We start from the raw sequence: 22,031 nt of genomic DNA, 5'->3' as shown, positions 1-22,031 counted from the left end.
CTCTGGGAGTTGGTGATGGACAGGGAAGCCTGGCGTGCTGCAGTCCATGGGGTCACAAAGAGTTGGACACGACTGAGCAAGTGAACTGAACTGACAGCTGTTACCTTTTGGGACTATCTTTTCTATCAGGCAGAAATGATTTGCAATTTACCAATCTTCTCTTAGTTCACATCTAGCTTCATGGAGTCTGATAATCTAACCCATGGTAATTAATAAGTCAAACAAAGACGGACTTTCCCCAGAGAACTGTGCAATTGTTGGTGGGAATGTTTGACAATGCTCTAGTACGACACTGAGAGAACATGCCATTATCATTGTGTTTTATTTTCAAGTTTGGAGAAGTTCTCTTGGCAGGGATTTGCTTTATATTTCTTTCACTTTCTTGGCTCATCCATTCATTGCCCCATCCATTCACTCTGTATCTACCCCTTGTTATGCACAACCCTCTGGACATTCAGCATCGTGGGGGTGAGGGGAGGGGGACCACATACTGGTTTTATTCTTTATTAAAGGAGGAGGGAGCTTGGTGAAGCACCATGGCAGCATCCTGTGGTCACACAGGTGCAATTCACTAAAGTCAGGGGATCATAGGGGGCAAAATAAGCAGTTGGCATTTTACCTTTTTAGGAGAAACAAAACCTTCTTCTCTATTACCAGTTTGCAAATGAAAGCCTGTTTGCTTAAAGTCACTTTGCCTATTGGCCAGCTCCTTCTGGAGTGTCTTTTTTTGTTTTGTTCTTTTTTGCAACTGTTTGCACAAATAGTGTCTTTTCTATTTGGACAATTTATGGCCAACTTAATAATTTTTACATAAGGCTCTAATTTTCTGAAAGGTGTTCATCACAGTAGTGGCATTATGAGTGATGAATCATTTTTCTATCGTTTGAACCATGTGATATTTTATTTTTTTTGAGCACTCTAAGAACATTTTAGTCCATTCATCTGAAAACAAATTTAAAATATATATATGTGACTTAACAATAAATGGTTTCCTGTGGTGCTCAAGACATAATTAAATTGTTACTATGCACTGACCCTTACCTTTCATTTAGATCCATCACAGGGAGCATACGGAAGGATTAAAACTTCATGAAATGTCATACAATCACACATTATTTTATCAGTTATGTACTGAAGAAAGAGAAATAATAGTTGGCTCAAGCTAGATTTTATTTTCAAAGGAAATAATCAGACACACAAGCAAAGATGTTGATACAAAGATGTTTGTCACTACAAGATTTTCAATAACACATTATGATAATAACAATGGCTGATAATGATTGATTGCTGTAATTAAATGATGTTGCATAGAAATACTATGCAGCTATTCAATGTTCTGATATCATTATACTTGATATGAAAAGAGATTCTGCTATTTTGCTTACATGACTAGAGCGAGTTCAAAATAGGGTGGGTGGCTCAGATGGTGAAGAATCCACCTGGAATGCGGGAGACCTGAATTCTTTCCCTGGGTTGCACAGATCCCCTGGAGGAGGGCATGGCAACCCACTCCAGAATTCTTGCCTGGAGAATCCCCACGGACAGAGGAGCCTGGCAAGCTGCAGTCCATGGGATCACAAAGAGTCAAACAGGACAGAGAGACTAAACAGAGCACATCTGGGATGCAGTATGTGTAAAGTGATGGTTACAGGTATGTATGTGCAGAGGAAAAAGTGTTGTTCTTGGTTTGCTGATGATACACAAGCCGGAGATGAGAATTCCTTTTTTTTTTTTTTTTTTTTGTCAATCTGGATTTTCAGGTTTTTCTACAGTGAGTTTATATATAATCTTAACAGTACCTAAGCAGGCAAGCTCCACCTCCAGCATTTTCCATAGTCTTGGCAAAGGCAGACAGGAAAGAAAGAAGAAGGGAAGGAAAGGAGGGAGGAAACGAAAGAGGGAGAGAAGTAAGGAGGGCAGGGAGAAAGGAGGAAAGGGTGTTGTTCTAAACTCTGTTTTCCTTGAGCAGCTCCCTGCATGTTGCCCTTGGGTCTGGCAGGGCCAGATGTCTAGGAGCTCAGGGATCACAAGGGCTGTAAAGCCCCTGGAAGTTCTTCAGAATTGCTTGAAGAAGAAGACTGTTTTCAGAAGCTTCCTTCTCTGAGCGAGATAATGAGCGGCAGGTGTTTCTGGAAGCTTAGGGTGGTATGAAATCACTCTGGAAATCCTGCTCCTCCCGAGACTGAGGCAGTTTCAGGGGCCCCTCCCTAGGGATCATTAAAAGGGCTGAGGCAACCTTGGAGGAGTAGGCAGACAGCACAGGCTCCGTCAGGAGAAAGGAGCGTTCCGAGGTGTCCTCTGGGGAACTGGGCTTCGCCTCTCCTGACCCCAGACCTAGGATTCCCCTGCTCCTTGGGGACTCTTTCCATGCCAGGGCAGAGGGTCGAGGCGGGAGGTGGGGAGGGCTCAGGGGACCCAGGTCCCCTGCAGCTCAGCCTCCATTTCCACCTAAGATTTTCTGTTATCTCAAAATAGGAGAGTCTACACGCCGGGAAGCTTGAGATGGTCCTGAGCGGGGCACTGTGCTTCCGGTGAGTATCTGAGCCTCTGATTGGTTCGTGTCCAGTGGGAAGGGGCGCGAGTTCCGGGTAGACCTGTTGTCCAGTCTTTCCATTGAGGGGGTGCTCAGGATTGCCTACAGTGGGGGTGGCTGGAAACGTGTGAACAGGCACCTACCTCCTTGCCGTTAGACCATCTCTTCTAGCCTCTCTAGACTGGGACAGGCTTCCCTCTTGGGGGTAACCTGATGAGAAAAGACCTGTGGCTTCATCCATCGTAATGAGAAAGTCAGTTAGGAGCTTGGATCCCTACTGTTACCTACCATCCCCGCCTTTCCCCACCACCCACTCCCCCCCGCCCCCCAATCCCAGCCACCACCCCCATCCCCACCGTCCGATGCTGTGAAGTGAAGTCAATCCAGGCACTACTTCCTTACTGCCCTTTGGGACAAAACAGCATTAGCAAAACTCTTCTGTCAGTCTGTCTGTCCACTGGCCTGTGCTGAGTCAGGAGCTCCACTCTGGACTTGGAACAGTGAATGAGAATAATCTTGTTCTCACTGAGCTCAGGGTCTAGTATAACTTGCCCCCTAAGAAAAGACAATCTTATGAGTGGCTTTATACAGTGGTGCTCTTCGGTCAAGAAAATGTGGAAAATAGGCTTTCTAGGTCCCCTTCGAAGAGGACTGTAGCACAACTCAGTGTATTAGTTACTTTGAAGTAGAGATTTCTTTGTGTTTAGCCAACATTTAGCCAATTTATATATAGCATACTTTTTTTTTTCCCATATGACATCTGGAAGAACCCCCTTCAGAGTACGTCTTTCACCTCACAGGATGTCAGAAAATCAACTGATATTGTAAATGTGAATTAAATTTGAAAAGCAAAATGAAAGAATTTTAAATGTAAAGAAATCCTTCACATAGTAGGGGCTATATAGCCAAGTGGAAATATCAATAAATGCACCAAGCAGAAGAAGTAAAGGTGGAAGCTGATCAAGGAACATTTTAACCTTTAAAAGGCCTGAACAGCATCTATCCCATCTTCTTAGTTTAGCAATGAGGAGACTCAGGCCCAGAGAGAGTGAACCATTTGTCTATTGTGATGATGGTGGCAGAGCCAGGGTGAGAACCCAGGACTCTGACACACAGTTTAGTTTCCTTTCCAACGTGATACATGGGAGAGTCTGATTAGTGTAGAAAAGATTGCAGAGGGTGAAGGAGAAAGTCCCAGACTCAGATGGGAGGCTGTGGTGTTGTCCCGGTGATAGGCATGTGTCCCCAGGGGTGGGAGAGAAGGCTGTGCCATTACTTCTGATTCAGTGGGAAGAGAGGGTAATAGTGCCTGAGATTGGGGGAGTCTCGAGAGCCCAGGTAAGCTTGAGCAACCCTTCCGCTAACTGAGTGTCATCCTGTCCTGATATTTCAGAATGAAGGATGCAGCGTTAAAGGTGCTTTACCTGCATGATAATCAGCTTCTAGCTGGAGGCCTACAAGCGGGGAAGGTCATTAAAGGTTGGTGGCCAAAACCTGACCCTACTTCCCTAGGTCTCTATATGCTCAGAGAGAGGGGTTCTGAAGAGGGCTTAAAAACACTGGCACAAACCTACAGACTTGACACAGTAGATTGAGCGTCAAAAAACAGGCTCTGAGCACAAACGAAATACCACACTTTCCAGCATGGTGCCATGCACCGGAAACCTCTATATAGAGGTGGGATTCTTTTCCAAGATGGCTGTTTTGTCATTTCCTCAGTAGGTGGAGCTGTGTCCAACATCCCTTTTCCTGGTAGCACTTGCTGAGGAGAGCACTAAAGCAGGCTGTCTAAATCTTTACTCCCATGTGAGAGGGGGTTTCTGCCTCTTTACTCTGGGTCCCCTTGGCTCTGTGAGGGTCCTTGGTCACTCAGAGTGATGGGACTTAGAGGGGCAGGTGGCACCATCTGGGTTCGTGCTCGTTCACTCTGCCCCACACATTGTGACTGGGCCTGCTCATTAAGCAAGGCACACCTGGAACACTCTTACCAGGTGTTAGGGCCAGGTAGAGCTCTCTGTGAGGTTGTGTGTGTGTGAGAGAGAGAGAGAGAGAAAGAGAGAGAGAGATGGAGGAATTATACAGAGAGGAATGAGATCAGAAAAGGGTCTCATTCCTTTCTGTATAATTCCTCCATCTCTCTCACAGGAGGGTAGAAAGATGTCCAAATAACTCTAATTGGGAGTTTTATCAAGACAGGTTACAGAAAAGTCTGGAGGGTCAAGGGGCATTGAAAGAGGTGATCAAATTTCCCTTGAAGTTTAGAGACTTGAAGTTTTGACCCTGGACAAGGGAGTGGATGTGGGAGTGGAAGACAATATCATCTTCAAGGTCCTATGTGTCTTGACGTTCACTGGACCACCTTAGAAGACCACTCTTCCCTACATGACAGCTGCTATGAAGCTCCACTTCTGTCTAGCCTGGGAGAAGGGTGTCTCATACAGCCCACAGTTTGGGAGAGAGAGAAAGGGCAGTCAAGGTTCCCGTATCCCCTTCCTTCCTCTAGGTGAGGAGATCAGCGTTGTCCCCAATCGGTCTCTGGATGCCAAGCTCTCTCCAGTCATCCTGGGCGTCCAGGGTGGGAGCCAGTGCCTGTCGTGTGGGACGGGGCAGGAACCAACCGTGAAACTAGAGGTGGGTCCTGTCGGGGCAGCCTCACCACGTGGCTTCACTAAGTCAAAGATGCTGCTCCTGTTGCCGCTGTGGCTGGGGCACCTCTCCCTTGCAGCGTTCTGTTGATCGGGGTTCTGCCTCCTTATGTCCTCCCACTTGCTCCTGTCCCTCACCTGTAGTGCCCTCTGCCTGCAGCCAGTGAACATCATGGAACTCTACCACAGTGCTGAGAAGTCTAAGAAATTCACCTTCTACCGGCGGGACACGGGGCTCACCTCCAGCTTTGAGTCAGCTGCCTACCCAGGCTGGTTTCTTTGCACGGTGCCTGAAGCTGACCAGCCTCTGCAGATCACCCATCTCCCAAAGGACACCAGCTGGGATGACCCCATCATTGACTTCTACTTCCAGCAATGTGACTAGGGCAACGTGTCTCCAGGGCTCCCTGGCAGGCCAGCTCTGGCAGGGGCTGGAGGTGTAGGACACCCGTGGTGATCACTCTGCCTCTGCTCTCATGGCCCCCACTTTTGAGGGCTGGGCATACTGCCACTCTTGCTGCACTTGTTTCCCAGTTTGGGTAAATCCTTCTGAGATTTGGGGCTTTGTACATTTTCCTCTTCTGCTGATTGGCACTACTGGTGTTAATCCTTGAAAAAGCCCCATGAAATAAACCTCTAATGAGTCAGGGTCAGGAGAGTGGTGGGAACCTTCCATGCTTTGTGATAACTTACCTGATAGCCTTGAGCCCCACAGGGCAGCACATCTCTAGTTGAGCCTATCAGGGCCACCAGCCGGCCACACGAGGTCCCCACTGTGCAGAAGAGGGAGAGTGGTCATAGAGTTGAGGACTCAGACCCCGCCCTCTTCTCTTTAATTCAGCCACCATCATTTGCTGCCTTTTCCATCTCTACCTTCTTGTTTCAGCCATGGATGGGAGAGGGTGGTGGTGTCTGAGGAAGTGGTTCCAACTCAGAAGATGGAAGATGGGCATGTCATAGCTTTTGAAACCCGAGGTACGATTAAAACCCAAGATACTGATGTCTCTTCACATGGAAAGATGCTCGTGACATATTGAGTGAGAAGAATGAGTTACAAAGTAGCATATCTTGTAATTGCAATTTAATGGAAAAAAAAACCTATTTATATATATTTCTGCATAGAAACAAAAGTCTGAAAGAGTTGACTTCCATTTTAGCAATGTCAGGGTAATGCTATTAGAGGTGATTTTTCTTTCCTTCTTTTTATTTATCTGTATTTTCTAATTGTTCTACAATGAAGCTGGAGTGACTGATGATCCCCAGTTGCTTGGTATTCATGCCCCACCCCTGTGCTTCCTCCCACAATGAACCGCAGTTGTTTCCATGACCGATAGAACACAACAGAAGTGATGTTATGTAGCTTGTGAGATTAAGTTATAAAAGACACTGTGGCTTCTATCTTGGTCTGTTTCTTTGTTCACTTGCTCTGGGGGAAATCACCTGCTATGTGTGAGAAGCCCTATAAGGAGCCCCGTTGGTGGAAAATGAAGGCTCCTGACAATGGCCACACAAGTGAACTTGACAGTAGCTCTGCCTCCAGCCCTGCTAGGCCTTCAAGTGATGCGCCTCTGATTGACTGTAACCTAGTGAGAGGCTGAAGCAGAATCACCCAGCTAAGCTCAGCCCAGTCCTTAGGAACTCTGAGAAGATAAGTGTTCCTGCTTTATGTTGTTAAGGTTTGGGATCAGATCACTTGTTACCCAGCATGACTAGTATGGAGGGGAGGAGAAATAAATCATTTATTTTATTATGATTGCAATTTTCTCCAGTACTTTTATTGTCCTGCTCAAAATGAACACCAATGCCTTTATTTCCCCAAACATCAAAATTAAAAAGCTGATCAGGGATGTCCCTCATGGTCCAGTGGTTAAGAATCTGCTTTGCAATGCAGGGGACGTGGGTTCAATCCCTGTTCAGAGAACTAAGATCCCACATGCTGCAGAGAAACTAAGCCCCTGTGCCACAACTACTGGAGCCCAAGTGACATAACTAGAGAGTCTGTGTACTGCAATGGAAGATTCCATGTGACATAACAAAATCCCGAGTGTGGCAACTAAGACCTGACACAGCCAAGTAAAATAAATATTTTTTTTAAAAAGCTGACCATACTAAATTGGTTGAATATTCTGTTTCCACAAGGTCTAGATCTTTCTCAACTACCTTTGCACCTCAGACATATGGGCCAGAGGCTGTGTCTCCAGAGTCCCTGCCTAAACCGTGGGGATTCACAGCAGACGCCAGAGGAGGGGTCTGAATGGTAGTTCCATGTGTCCCCTCTGCACCTCACCAGTCAGACCAGCCTGGCAGGATCAGCTACAGCTGAAGGATCAACGAGGGAGAGTCCAGGCCAGAGAGTCTGGCTCTAGGGACCTCAGCAGCTCCAGCCCAGAAGCAGCATAAGGCCTCAGGCAGCAGACAGGAAGCTGCTACCACAGGCCTCTCAGGGCTGCTGAGAGCAAACTTGGTTCACACTGTCTGCCCACACACCCAGACAAGGTCTCATATCATCACCTCCTCCCAGGACCCCTTGCTGAGTTGAGATCCGTGGTCATCAGCTCTGACAGGTCTTTGTGCTCACCTGTATGCTAACTCCCGCTCCTTGTAATAAGTTGACTTGGGATCTGAGGCCCCTGAGATCACCTCAAGGTCAAGTCTGTCCTGGCTTGTTTCCAAGCATCTTGAGTAATGTTTGGCAAATTATTGGAATCCAGAGAGTGTCAAATATGGAGACTATTCCTCCACCCAGAATATTCTTTCACCCTCTTCTGCCCGTCAAAATGGACCCACCCTGCAGGGAGCAGCTGAAATTCTACTTCATTCTTGAAGCTTTTTCCAGCTTCATGTGATTGCTGTATCACTTGTAGGGTGATAGAATTCAAAAGGGCTTTAGCAGGGATGAGCTGGCAGGAGCGCTTGAAAGAGGAGGAATTATATAAAGGGCTAAAGCCCTTTCAATTCTAGGAATTTATCTTTCTACTCAAGGAGGTTCTCCCGTCTATTGTCTTCAGTATTCCTTGGCCTCAGAGATTAGAGAGTCTGGTCTTTTCAAGTATTTATGACTTAGCTCCCCAGTCAGACTGTAAAGCTACTTAATAACAGGGACCATGTCTTACATGCATCTGTTACAGGTCTTGTGAATGCTCAGTGAGCACTCATTGGTTGCCTGGTATAATACTCTGTACTTTGACTTTTTCGACTGAGGGGACAAGAGTTTGGGAGGAGGGGTGAAGAATGACTATTGGTCTTAGAAAACAGAGATCTGTTTCCATCTCTGCCCATCTTTTATCATTGCTCACTCTGCAGACATCTGGGTATAGGACTGGCCTCTCCAATGTCCTCATCGAGCCCTTTATGAAACTTTGCAAATGACCCATGAGGGAGAATTACAATAAAGCAGTTGGTCCCCAGAGAATACTATGCCTAAGTGTCTCTGCCCCTTGTAAGTGGGTGGATGGATGGGTAGACATTCTGATGGGCGGATGGATGAGTAGATGGATGGATGGATGGGTGGATGGGTAGACGTACTGATGGTTGGATGGATGAATAGGTAGATGAACTGATGGATTGATGGATAGATGGATGGATAGACAGATGAGTGGATAGATGGACTGAATTAAACAATATCAATCAGAGGCCCAGGTGTTCTTCACCTCTGCCCTGCTTACACTGTGTCATATGCCCTTGTAGTCTAGGACACAGGGCACCTGCTCAATCCTAGGATAAATTTAAGGTCAGTGTCTTCTGATTGTAGTGGGTTTCTTTAGACATTCATCTCATCAAGCTGGTACAAACTAATAGAGCCTGTTGAAAAACAAAGATGCCCCTTTCGTCTTTCCCAACAGGGGCTATTCACAATATCATCAACCCCCATTCTCACATTGCCTTGATGGCCACAGCCTGGCTTCAGACAAAAATCTGTCCTTAGGCCCTTCAGACACACTCACTCGTGCCTCTTCTGCCTCCATAAGGCCAGATGAAGCCCCATGGGCACCAAAGGGAAGGTGATATGAAGATGTCTGACCCCAGCATCATTCATCTGGCTGCCAAAACCACCGATATCAGTATCAACGATAGTAGCTTTGATCAGGGTCCCAACACTTGGCTTCTGCGAAGGCTTTATGGGCGACTCTCTCCCCTTTAACAAACATTCATTAATGTTCCCACCTTCTTATTATCTAGACTGTGCCAAGGACCTTGTGAAATCCCAACGCCTTTCTTCCCTATCCTGGAGCCAATTATAAACATTGCTACAGGCTGACCCACCCTGATCAGGCAATATAAACTCAGTGTAGACAGCCTGGAGAAATCAGTTGGAGGTTCCAGGCACCCAGGATCTGCAGGTCAGTGGTGGAAGGCAGTGTTCTCTTTTTCTCTTTTCTTCTCCCTCTGTCAATAACTCTGATTGGCCACCTCCCTTTAATTCCTCCTGGCAAGCTCTCTAGTTAGCAAGGTATCCCCTACATAGATATTATAGGATGCTAAATAAGTCTAGGGACACATAAAAGAATTTGAGGAGAAGGCATAGCTAAGTCATGTCAAGGTTTTTAAATGCTTAGGACAATATATTTTAAATAAATTTTAAAATACTTTTAAATTTATTTGGCTGCATTGGATCTTTCATTGCAGCATGCAGGATCTTTTATTGTGGCACACGGACTCTCTAGCTGTAGCTCAAGTGATTAGTTGCTCTGTACCTTGTGGGATCTTAGTTCCCTGATTGGAATCAAACCCATGTCCCCTGCATTGCAAGGCACATTGTTAACCACTGGACCACCAGGGAAGTCCTCAAGGAGCATGGATTTTAGAAAGTAATTTCAGAAGAAATTATTTAGGCCAGTGGTACCCAGCAATGTTTGATGAAGCTTGATTTTCTTTAGGGATGCCCCAGTGCCTTTGGGGGGGGCAGTGGAATTAGTAATTTTTTAATTTTTAAAAATTAAAAAAATTAAATTTTATTGTTGATTTACAGGCTTCCCTCGTGGCTTAGCATGTAAAGAATCTACCTGCGATGTAGGAGACATGGGTTTGATCTTGGGGTCATGAAGATCCCCTGGAGGAGTGCATGGCAACCCACTCTGGTATTCCTGCCTGGGAAATCCCGGAGACAGAGGAATCTGGCAGGCTATAGTCCAAAGGGTCGCAAAGAGTTGGACAGAACTACAGTGACTGAGTATGTGTGCATGCATGCATAGTTGGTTTACATTGTTGTGTTAGTTTTTGCTATGGAGCAAAGTGAATCAGTTATATATGTATGCATACATGCATGCTATGCATGCATGCTAAGTCACTTCAATCGTGTCTTACTCTGTGCGACCCTATGGACAGCAGCCCACCAGGCTTCTCTGTCCACGAGATTCTCTAGTTAAGAATAGTGGAGTGGGTTGCCATTTCCTTCTCCCACATTTCCCTAAGGAGGGGAAATTTCCCAGCCACCCAAGACCAGGCCCTGGCCTCGCCAGCCAATCAGCACCTTGTAGAAATGAGTGAGACCTGTTTCATAAGACATTTCTTTCAACTCAGGAGGCACCAAAGAATTGGGGTCAGCAGCTTGGCATGCTGAGAGAAACACCAGGCTCCTCCTATCTCCGAGAGCCAGGGAGACAAGGGCCAAGGCAGAGTCCACTCTTTACTGGCATCCACACAGACACGTCCTTGTTCTTTAGAACGATCAAATTTTCCAGTGTAAAAACCTGTAGGCTTATTGCATCTACCCCACTTATGGTTTATCTTTTTCTTTCCATCAGACCTGTCATGAGAGCATGGTTTATTAATTAATTTGTTTGTTTCTAAGGATCTCAGACTCACAGATCCTTCTAAGCATACAGAGAGATTATCTATTAACACAGTGAAAGTGAAAGTCACTCAGTCTTGTCCAACTTTTTGCAAGTCCATGGACTGTAGCCCACCAGACTCCTCTGTCCATGGAATTCACCAGGCAGGAATACTGGAGTGGGTAGCCATTCCCTTATTTGTTGTTCAGTTGCTCAGTCATGTCCAACTCTTTGAGACTCCATAGACTTAGCCTACCAGCCCTCTCTGTCCATAGAATTTCCCAGGCAAGAATACTGAAGTGGGTTGCCATTTCCTTCTCCAGATATACAAATATATCCACTCTTTTTTCAGATTCTTTTCCCATTTAGGTCATTACAGAATATTGTGTAGAGTTCCCTGTGCTATACAATAGGGTCTTATTAATTATCTATTTTATATAGAGTGTTTGGTTACCAAGGGGAAAGGTGGAATGAGGGATAAATTGGGAAGTTGAGATTGACATACACACCCAGTGCCTGCTTCAGTGGTCAGTGCTAACTGGGTTCCATATCTCCATTTCTCTCTGATTCTGCTAAGCAGGTACTTCTTATCCATCTAATTTTCCTTAGGTTTCCATGAAAACTTTTCTTTGAAACTTAAAATAGTTTTGAAAAATACTGATCTTGCCCAGCCTCTCATTCTACTGATAAGAAATTGGAGGTCTAGGGACAAAAAGGGACTTTCCAAGGTGGCAAAACAAGCTTGTAATAGAGTTAATTCTAGAACCAACCTTCCATTTGAATCTGCAGTGTGTGTTTCTATGTCCTACTTGTAAGCATGGATGTATCTCAGTTGGGGCAGGTGGAGAGAGCTACAAGCTATGTTTTGTGGCCTAAAGAGCCTGTTTGATTTAAAAAGGGAAATAAATGTCTACATATAAAACAATAAATAACACAGTGAAACTTAATGGGAGTTCAGAGTAGGATTGCAATGGTGTAAAGAAAATAGTCTTTAAACACTGAGTCATAGAATCACTGATAGTTTGATCTGGAAAGAATTTTAATAACCACATACTCTAATTCGATGATTTATAGATGCTGAAACTGAAGATTGGAGGTTAAGTGACATGACCTTGTATGTCTGAGCTGATAATTAACTTGGCAGAACTAGATACTCAACTATAGATAATAATACCATGTCCAGTGACCTTAATGCCAAGAGATCTGAATGGACAACAATGAGATGGGATGACTTTGGAGGTAGGGAAATCAAAGATAACTTTGAGAATACCTATGACAAAAGTAAGAAAGAAGTCTCATTGCCTGGGAGGTGGTTTAGTGTCCATGGAGAAGTGAGATACACCTAGAAAAGTGTATCATACAGTGGGAAACCACTGTAGACTAGAGTGGGGTGGGAATGTGATGAAAGCAGTACTTAGAATACAAGTCCAGAAACCTCAGATAGATTGGGCTGTACTGAAGGCAGAGAAACCAGGAATATAGGCACAATTCTAATGGCTATGAAGAAAACAAAGTTATATTTTAAAGACATAATTTATTGGGACTTGTCGATAAATCTGTCATAGAGTCAAGAAAGTAGGAGAAATTGTCAACAGTTCTCAGGTTTTGAATCGCACGGTCTAGAGGAATATGATGGCAGCAAGAGAAATAATACTGGGAGAGATGAATGGACTTGGAGGAGGAGAAGATGAATTTGACCTTAGATGCATTTGGTTGAGAATGATGGCAGGATATCCAGAGAGTGGTATCCTGGAGGCTGCTGGAGATAAAGGAGGATGTTCAATCTGGGCTTGGGAGGTATCAGAGAAAGATGATCATTGCACCTGTGGAAATGGATGGATTGTAGCTCCATGGGATATGAAAGAAAAGTGCTTAGGATGTTGGCTTGTGAATTTAAGGTTTAGGGATGACCCTCGCAAAAAAGGAAGAATCCACAAGGGACCTGAGAAGCAGAGAATGGAGAAGTGTGTGTATCAATATCAAGGGATCCAAGGGAGGCAGTTGCCAAAGATCTGACAAATCAAAAACGTCATTGGATTTGACCCTACAGAAATTAATATTGGTCTTGGAGGGAACAGATTCGATGGAGACAGTGTGTAGGAGGATGAAGGAGAGCGTGGGATGAGTGTGAGTGTGATGTGCAAAAGAGCTTGAGGAAGCCCAGGGATATTTTTTGGTGATATTGGGTCCAGGACAAGTGAATTGATGAGAACTGAGATAGCCAAAGATGGTGTCCAGAAAGGGCTGTAGCCTAACGTCCAGTGAAAGGTCACTTGGAGACAATTGGGAAGGGAAAGCTTTGGGGAATATGTGGTACTTTAGGAAGGACTATGGCAGATGCTCCACACCAGGAACCCAGGCTCTCTGATGAACTAGAAGCCGGTTTCTCATTCCTACTCACTTCTATACATCACAATCTATACCAAGACCCCAGGCAGGGATTCCTGATTTGGGGGTCTTTAGGAGAGACACAGGTTTGAGGCCAGACCAGGAAAAGAGGCTTCTAGAGTCCCAGAGATCCTGCTGGACTGGACCATTCTTGAATTTCTGTTGGCTCTGAGTTGACACTGACCAAGAGGGGGAGTCACCAGCCTGTCTGTCTGGCCTCACGCTTCACCCTCTACTTGGTCTGCCCCAGCCAGTCCTTGACACAGCACCAGGCTGCCCATATTTCTGCCGCTCCAACCAAAGTTTCTCCAATAGTTTGGCTGAGAGTGAGCGCAGCATCAGGTGGGTTTGCATCGAGGCCATGCTGCTGTCAGCCTATAAGGGCTGGGGGATCATCTGTCCTTTGATACTTAAAGTGTCATCCAGCATTAGTACCATTTGGTTGCATGTTTGAAATGCAGAGTTTTAGGTCACCCCAGACCTAGGGAATCAGAATCTGTATTTTAACAAGAGCTGCAGATGATTTATATGTTCATTCAAGAGTGAGAAGAACTGAACTCATGTACATTTTCCCCAGCCCAGTTGATCACTAAGTCACTTCAAGAAACTTCAGTCCAGGAAATAGTACTTCTCAAGAGTCCTCCAGGTGAGTCAATGGGCAGGCACATTCTGGAAAACTAATGACTTGGATTGAACACTTCATTTTTTAAAAGATTGAAACTTAGCATATACTTCCCCCATTCCAATATTATTGCCTTGAGAATTCCATGGACAGAGGAGACTGAAGGGCTACAGTCCATGGGGTTGCAAAGAGTCGGACATTACTGAGAGACTTTCATTCATTCACAAAGGAAATTCATATTCATATAAAGAAAAATGTTGAAATGCTAAAATAAATAAAAATCACCCATAATCATGTCAGCCATAGATGTGCTGTAAAATATTGATCATCTTTGTTTCTATGTATGTGGATAGATTTAAATGGAAACATAATGCACACATTATTTATAACCTGTACTTTTCACTTTGTATTTTGAACATTTATATATCATAAAATGTTTTTCCACAACATTGTCTTTCATGCACACACACTTTCTTATTTACCATAATTTTTGTTGCTGTTGAGTCGCTAAATTGTGTCTGACTCTTTTCAACCCCATGGACTGTAGCCTGCCAGTCTCCTCTGTCCATGGGATTTCCCAAGCAAGAATACTGGAATGGGTTGCCATTTCCTTCTCCAGGGGATTTTACCAACCCAGGGATTGAACCCATGTCTCCTGTATGCTAGGCAGATTCTTTATCACTGAGCCTCCACCTTCTTATTTACCATTTTTACCAATCACCTATTATGGGCAGATAGATTATTTCCAATTTCTTGCTATTATAAAATATGATGCCATGAGCATCTTTATTATTAAAGATGGGCAATTCATTATTTTTCCCTTAGAATACGGAAAACAGATGAAATTACAAAGTATACTGAATGCTTTAAGACCTTGATTCACATCACCAACGCCTATCCAGAATTTTGGTGTCCCATGATCCTTTGTCCTCACCAATGCTCAAACTCTCACTGCAAAGCTGAGGGAGAGGAAATGACTTGTTCAAGGTGATCAAGTGGCAGGTCCTGTACTAAAAGGCACCTTGACTACAGCCATCCTTCTAACACCCAGGCCAGGAACTCAGGGAGGTTGAGATGATTGGAAGTCCTGCCATTTGCAGGACTTCCGTCTTGTAGATTCCCAAAATGTTGCTCAGTATCACCCTCTCCCTCTCTGAGCCCTGCTTCTTCATGTCTACCTTTCTCCCATTTCCTCTACATTTCTGCTTTCTTTCCTCTTCTCTTCTCTTTCCCTTCTTCCTTGGTGAGAGAATCAGATCTATTCTTTAGCTTCAGCCCTAGCCATCTTTGTATTTAGTTTTCCGGACTCTTCTCCAACTTCTCCCAGACTCATGCCCTGATTGGCTCTGGGTTTCTTTTTGTGCTGGATTCTAGAATGGCCTTTCTGAAAGTGGTCATTTCAGGGAAAAGCTCTAGGGACAGATGATCCAACTGGAAGGAGTGGAGCTGTTTGAAGCTCTGTGGTCTGGGATCTGTATAGAGGTCACTGGCTTCAGTTTTTGGACCATTTCTCCCCCAGAACACAAGTCTGTGTCTCATATGTGTGCTGTTTTCTACCTGGAATAGAATGCGGGAGTTTGGATAACCTCTGGTAGGTCACAGTCTTGGCAAAGCATCCCCAGAACAATGCTCTCTAACTGCAAGGAGATCCTGCCCATTCCTGGTGCAGGCTGGAGGTTCTTCCTAGTAATGCTGCCCAGAGGAAGTCAGGATGGTGTCTCTAAGGCCAGGCTGGGGAGTGGGACAGGGTCTAAGCCAGGTTCTTCCTCAAACTGTGAGGCTGGATCCCACCCACCCCCACCTAAGCCCAGGGGAATGTCTCTTGGCTGAACTCTTTAGGGGTACCTTCCATCCTGTTTCCCAGAGCTGGCCCCAGGGCACAGTCATGGCTCACACCCCTACCAGCTCGGCTAGATGTATTCCTGGATGGCCTCAAAGGAGGGTGATTCAGAGGGCTTGAAACTGGCTGGGCTGGGGGCACCTTGGTGGATTCTCAGAGGCCAGCGATAGACAAGTTCCTGGTGAGAACTTTCTGCCTTGTGATGGGGTGATTTGGGGCCCTCGGGGTATCTGTTCTCCAGCTCCACCACCCTCCCTTTTCTTTGTTTTTTTTTTTAAATTACAGCCATTCTTTTTTAAAAATTTTAATTGAATTATAGTTGATTTCCAATATTATGTTAGGTTCAGGTGCCAGAAAGTGATTCGGTTATACATAGATAGATAGATGGATAGATAGATAGTTAGATGGGTTTCCCCTGGTGGCGGAGTGGTAAAGAATCTGCCTGCTAAGCAGGAGACATGGATTTAATCCCTGAGTCAGGAAGATCCCCTGGAGGAGGAAATGGCAACCCACTTCGGTATTCTTGCCTGGGAAATCCCATGGACAGAGGAGCCTGGTAGACTATACGTCATGGAGTCACAGAGAGTCAGACAAGACTAAGCGACTAAACAGCAACAATAGCAACACTATATATGAATAATTCTCTATGCTATACAGTAGGTCCTTATTAGTTATCTATTTTGTATATAGTTGTGTGTATATTTTAATCCCCAACTCCTTATTTATGCCTCTCATTTCCCTTCTGGTAACCATAAGCTTGTTTTCTATGTTTGTGAATCTCTTTCTGTTTTGTAAATAAGTTCATTTGTATCATTTTTAAGATTCCACAGATAAGCAATATGTTATATGATATTTGTCTTTCTCTGTCCGGCTTACTTAGTATGATAATCTCTAGGTCCATCCACGTTACGGTAAATGTCATTATTTCATTCTTTTTTATGACAGGCTATGATTCCATTGTGTTTATGTACATCTTCTTTATCCATTCATACTCTGACAGCCCTTTTTTCTCCCCTCTCAGAAAGGACCAGTAACCCCTGCTTGCAAGAATGTGCTCCCTCCCCATGGCAAAATACTACATGTAAGTCTTCCTGGAGTCTACCTTTTCTAATCAGGGGTCTGGGGATGACAGAGGAAGAAGAAAAGAAGGCTGAGTCAGAGGGATGAAGTTCCCTCTCACCCAGAAAGCTCAAGTGCCCTATAATTAAGGCACTTAATCATAATCACAGGAGCTTTCTTCCCTGAGCTTCTGCAAGAAGCCAGCCATTCTACTGCCTTGCCTTCATCCTGAGAAATCTACAAGGGAGTGTTACTAAACCCATTTTATAGATTTGAAAACTGAGGCTCAAAAAGGTTATTAAGTACCTGATGTCACACAGGACTAGGACTCAGACCCACATTCTCTGTGTTGCTTCAGCCTCCTCTCTCTAAAACTCAGAGATAATTTCGAATCTTAATGATAGCATTTTTATATGTTAACCTCTGTGGTTTTTACTCCCATTCTGGGCTTCTAACTTTTACTTTTCTCTCATTTGATATTTGAGTCTATGCTTTACATTTACCACTTTATTATCTGTGTTTTTTGTTGTAAACTATCTCAAGTCCTTCAAAGAATGAGTTTGGGCATAATAAAAATAAAATAGGGTTAACCCCTGGGATGCATTCCCTCAGCTTCTCCATGAGTGAGTATTAGTTGCTCAATTGTGCCCGACTCTGCGATTGAGTCCCTCCCCATGGACTGTAGCCCGCCAGGCTCCTCTGTCCATGGAATTCTCCAGGCAGGAATACTCAGAGTGGGTAGCCATTCCCTTCTTCAGGGGATCTTCTTGACCCAGGGATTGAACCAGGTCTCTTGCATTGGTAGGTAGGTCCTTTACCACTAACGTCACCTGGGAAGATTGTCTTCTCTGTGGCCCCATCCTATCCTAGACATGGGGGATTGGTCAGGGACTCCAGGAAGTTACAGCATGGCTGAGAAGGCAAGACACATGTGCATGGAGCCTGCAAATGACAAAACAGGATGTCAGCTCTCTGGGGTCTCTAGCCTGGGTTCTGTCCCTGAACAGAATGTGGCTGGCAGTTCCTGGTGGTTGAAGTTGGAGGGAGAAGGCCACCTGCAAAACAGGTTCTTTTCAGATCTTCATTTTTATTATACAAGGGAACCTGCTTTAAACACATATAGTCATGAGCTCAGGGTATTATAATTAGCTGTTACTGAGAAAGAAGAATCCCCTAGAGGTGGTGATGTTGGCCCAGAGGTTCTGCCCTTGAAGGTAAGGAGCATCCCCAGGCCCAAGAGCAACTGATGGCCATCTCTGAAGCCACCCAGCAATGGGTTAACCTTGTGGGCGTGGCTTTGATCTGCACAGACTCACCATGTTTCCTTTTCAGCTCCCTGCACATGTTTACCCTCTCACACTGATCATTAGAACCACTGCCAATCCCACTGCCAGTTATCAGGTCCCTGCTCTGACTCTCTGCTGACTATCTGTATTTGGTACACCCAAAGCGGCCTACTCCCCCAGACCCCACCCCTTACATACTTGCATGCTGGAGGGCTAGAGGGTCAGGAAAACTCTGTACACTTCAGTGAGAAGACCCTGGCTCCCATCACTGCCCTGAGGGCCTGACAGGGGCCAAGCTTGGTAAAGACAGAGATACAGTCTCTGAAAAATGCCCAGCCTCAGGAGAACTTTCCTATAGTCTATGGCTGACCTGGTCTTGACCTACTTTTGGATGGAGTAGCATCCCTACTTCTCACCTGCAGGATGTTAGGGCAGTCTAAGTGCGGGCTGGGAAAGAATTTCCAGACAAAGAGCATTTCAGAAGGGAGTGAGTTTATTAAGAACAAAGAGCAGAGATAATGAGGACACTGTGAGTGCAGTGGGCTGACCTCCTGACAGACCAGGGAAAGAGTTTTCGTGAGTTAATAGCTGATTCTTATAGCCTCAGGACAAAGACAATCCCTGCTGGAAGAATGGCATGGGTGATTGGTTGGGGTGTTATAGGGTGTTTACTGGAGCAGGCATCTTTGCTTAACTGGGAGTCAGGAAGCTTGTTAGCGATATCAGGGGGACTTTTGGGAATGGTTACAAAGGGGCTCAGTCAGTTTTGCAGGTGATCTTGGTTCTAGGTCCTGCTTCTGTGGCCATGGTGCAAGGCCTTGCACCCGTGGCCTGGGGCAGGACTCAACACAGATGAACTGCCAATGAGCAGGTCATTCAGAGCCTGGGGTGGAAGGGCTGTGGGGCCCGGGGTGTCTGAAGGGGGCGGGCAATCGGCATCGATTCCTGTTCTAGAATTAAGGATGCAGAGCAGAAGGCACTGTACATGAAAGATGACCAGTTCCTGGTGGGAGATCCCGATGCAGACAACTGTCATGCAGGTGAGCATCTGGGGCCTTGACCTCCTGGGACTCACACAAACTCCATCTGCCCCAGGCTCTCCTTCCCCTTCTGTCTCCAGTGACAGTGAGAATTGAGGCAGGAAGTGCTCTCCCAGTGAGGGATCAGGGCCCTGATGGGAGTCCCAGCCTGCATGCAGGGGCCACAGCTGTGCTCTGGCCCAGTTCCTTCCTGACCAAGCTTTAGCTCACTTAAGAGCTTGCAATCTGGGGTCCCCTCATCACCTGGCTCTCTTCTCTTCTTCCCTCCCAGAGACCATCTGCATACTCCCCAACAGAGGCCTGGAACGCACTAAGTTCCCCATCTTCTTGGGGGTCCGGGGAGGTAGCCGTTGCCTGGCATGTGTGGAGACAGGGGAGGGGCCTTCCCTGCAGTTGGAGGTGAGCAATTGAACCCTGTGCTGGGGGCCCCTACAGACTTCCAGGGTGCTCTGGCATCTCTGTGCCCATTTGTGGTCCAGCAAGTTCCACACATCCCTCTTGTTTGGATTTCCACCATCTCTCTCTGCACCCAGTGCCCAGACCCTTCCCTCTAGAACCTGCAGAGGGAATTTCCCTGGGGAAAGACTCACTTTTTGGTTCCCTCATTGGCCAAGCCCCAGAAGCCTCGAGGGCTGACAGTCAGCTGCCCCATCCAGCCTCCTCTGCCTTGCCCCTGCAGGATGTGAACATCGAGGACCTGTACAAGGGCGGAGAAGAGGCTATCCGCTTCACCTTCTTCCAGAGAAGCTCGGGCCCTGCTTTCAGGCTTGAGGCTGCTGCCTGGCCTGGCTGGTTCCTCTCTGGCTCCTCTGAACCCCAGCAGCCCATGCGACTTACCAAGGAGAGTGAGCCCTCAGCCCGTACTGAATTCTACTTTGAGCAGAGTCGGTAGGGAGGCAGGAAGCTGAGTTCTGGCCTGGTACTTCCAAACCAAGATCATCCTATTGAGGGTTGAGCAGAATAATGGCCCCCTCAAAGAACTCCACATCCTGATCTCCAGAACCTGTGAATATGTTACCTTACCTGGCAAAAAAGGGACTTTGCAAATGTGATTATGTGAAGGCTAATCCATCCTGGGTTATCCCGGTGGACCCTTCATGATTAATCATCAGGGTCCTCATATGAGGGAGGCAGGAGGGTGAGAGTCAGAAAGAGAACGGAAGATGCAATGCTGCTAACTTTGAAGATGGAGGAAGGGGCCGTGAGCCAATGAATGCAGGTGGTTCCTAGAAGCTGGAAAAGGGCAGGGGATGCATTCTCCCCTACAGCTTCTGGAAGAAACACAGCCCTGCCAACTTGATTTTAGTCCAGTGAAGTCCATTTCAGACTTCTGACCTCCAGAATTGTAAAATAATAAATGTGTCTTGTTCTAAGCCATTACGTTTGTGGTAATTTGTTACAGCAGCTGTAGGCAACTAACACAGGGCCTTCATGGTCCTCTATGTGCAGCATTTAAAGCAAAGGGACTGGGTGATTTGGTGAGTCCTTCTTGGAAGCCTGATCATGGTTTCTTCTCTGGTTCCTCTGCTCTGGAGCTTCTAGAAATAACCAAGAAGTTCCAGGCAGAATCCAACTCCCCGCCTCTGTCTATGGATAATGCCTTGGGCTGTTTACATTCTCAGTTTTGTTAATAGTTCAGGTCACAATTTTTCTATCAGACACTTCACAATAAATCAGTCTCCTAACTGATGGACTGGTACCATTGATTGTCTGCTAGTTTTGATGTGTGAAGACCAAAGGGAACAGTTATGAGGAAGCAGTGGGTTTGGACTGGATGTACTGAGTAAAAGGTTACCGTGGAACTGATCAGTTGACTGGTTATAGTTGGGAAACAGAGATGAATCTCACCTGAGAGTTTGTAGTTAGAATTGTTACACATCCTTGGAGCCCTCTCCATTACATAGAGGACCCATGGTTAGGCTCAAGTTAGAGTAGGGAGCCTGTCATATCAAGGCTCAGAGGAGTGGGCCGAGGGTACTCTTCTCGTTTCATACAACCACTCAGCATCTGGCCAACCTGTACTGTGAGCCAGGACATTTAAGAAGAGTGTGTCTCATGGACTTCCCTCGTGGTGCAGTGGATAAGAATCCACCTGCCAATGCAGGGGACACAGGTTCTATCCCTGCTCCAGGAAGATCCCACATGCCACAGAGCAACTAATCCTGTATGCCACAACTACTGAGCGCATGCTCTGAAGCTCACAAGCCATGACCTCTGAGCTTGTATGCAGCAACTACTGAAGCCCATGGGCCTTAGAGCCCACATGCCACAACTACTGAGTCCTGTGCACCTAGCTTGTGTTCCACAACAAGAGAAGCCACCACAATGAGAAGCATGCGAACCATAATGAAGTGCGCTGCTCACTGCAACTAGAGAAAGCCCGCGCAAAGCAACAAAGACCTGTCTTCACCCTCACAATGATCCTGCAAGGCAAGTATTCTTACCCGCGTTTGAGAGGTAAAGAGACTGGACTAACAGAAGTGACATACTTAACTTGCTGAAGGTCACATAGGCTGTACGTGTACACCTGATCCGTTTGACCCCAACCTGGTTCCACAAATTTTTATTCCACTCTTATTCTAGGAGCAACAAAACGAAGTTTCCTTGGAGCTGATAACTGAGTGGGAGAAACACTAAACAAGCAAATACACAAACAAGAAAACAGACAAGGGCAATTTGCATGAGAGAGGGTGAGGGCAGTAGGTATTCAATGGTAACGTTAGAGAGGGCCGTCAGGGGAGGTGACTCTGACTTTTTGGAGGAGGTGACATTTGAGCTGATGCTGAAGGGTAGGAGACAGCGGGAGCAGGAAGGAATGCAGGAGAGAAATGGCAAACACACAGCCCT

At 45.9% G+C, this 22,031-nt stretch overlaps 2 protein-coding genes across 3 annotated transcripts; both read left to right on the top strand.

The window, feature by feature from the left end:
• Positions 1-2,293: 2,293 nt before the first annotated feature.
• IL36RN (interleukin 36 receptor antagonist) lies at positions 2,294-6,931 on the top strand. 2 transcript variants are annotated; one of them, XM_081596395.1, is made up of 4 exons: positions 2,294-2,531; positions 3,927-4,012; positions 5,037-5,164; positions 5,339-6,574. In XM_081596395.1, exons 1-4 carry the CDS (start codon positions 2,503-2,505, stop codon positions 5,561-5,563), a joined length of 468 nt encoding a protein of 155 aa, XP_081452521.1. In that variant the 5' UTR covers positions 2,294-2,502; the 3' UTR covers positions 5,564-6,574. The 2 variants fall into 2 exon arrangements, with proteins under 2 accessions (XP_081452521.1, XP_081452522.1); XM_081596396.1 differs by lacking the exon at positions 2,294-2,531 and adding an exon at positions 2,591-2,786 and having other exon boundaries at positions 5,339-6,931.
• On the top strand, positions 5,337-20,557 carry IL1F10 (interleukin 1 family member 10). The gene is made up of 6 exons (XM_081596397.1): positions 5,337-6,153; positions 13,915-13,983; positions 16,821-16,880; positions 19,099-19,184; positions 19,456-19,583; positions 19,864-20,557. The coding sequence occupies exons 3-6, from the start codon at positions 16,849-16,851 to the stop codon at positions 20,074-20,076; spliced, it is 459 nt and encodes a 152-aa protein (XP_081452523.1). The 5' UTR covers positions 5,337-6,153; positions 13,915-13,983; positions 16,821-16,848; the 3' UTR covers positions 20,077-20,557.
• Positions 20,558-22,031: the final 1,474 nt, after the last annotated feature.

The sequence above is a fragment of the Giraffa tippelskirchi genome, chromosome 4 (genome assembly GCF_054371585.1).
Source record: "Giraffa tippelskirchi isolate mGirTip1 chromosome 4, T2T-mGirTip1v1.2.pri, whole genome shotgun sequence".
In the NCBI taxonomy this organism is placed as follows: Eukaryota; Metazoa; Chordata; class Mammalia; order Artiodactyla; family Giraffidae; genus Giraffa; species Giraffa tippelskirchi.
This window is presented reverse-complemented; position numbering and strand designations above follow the sequence as displayed.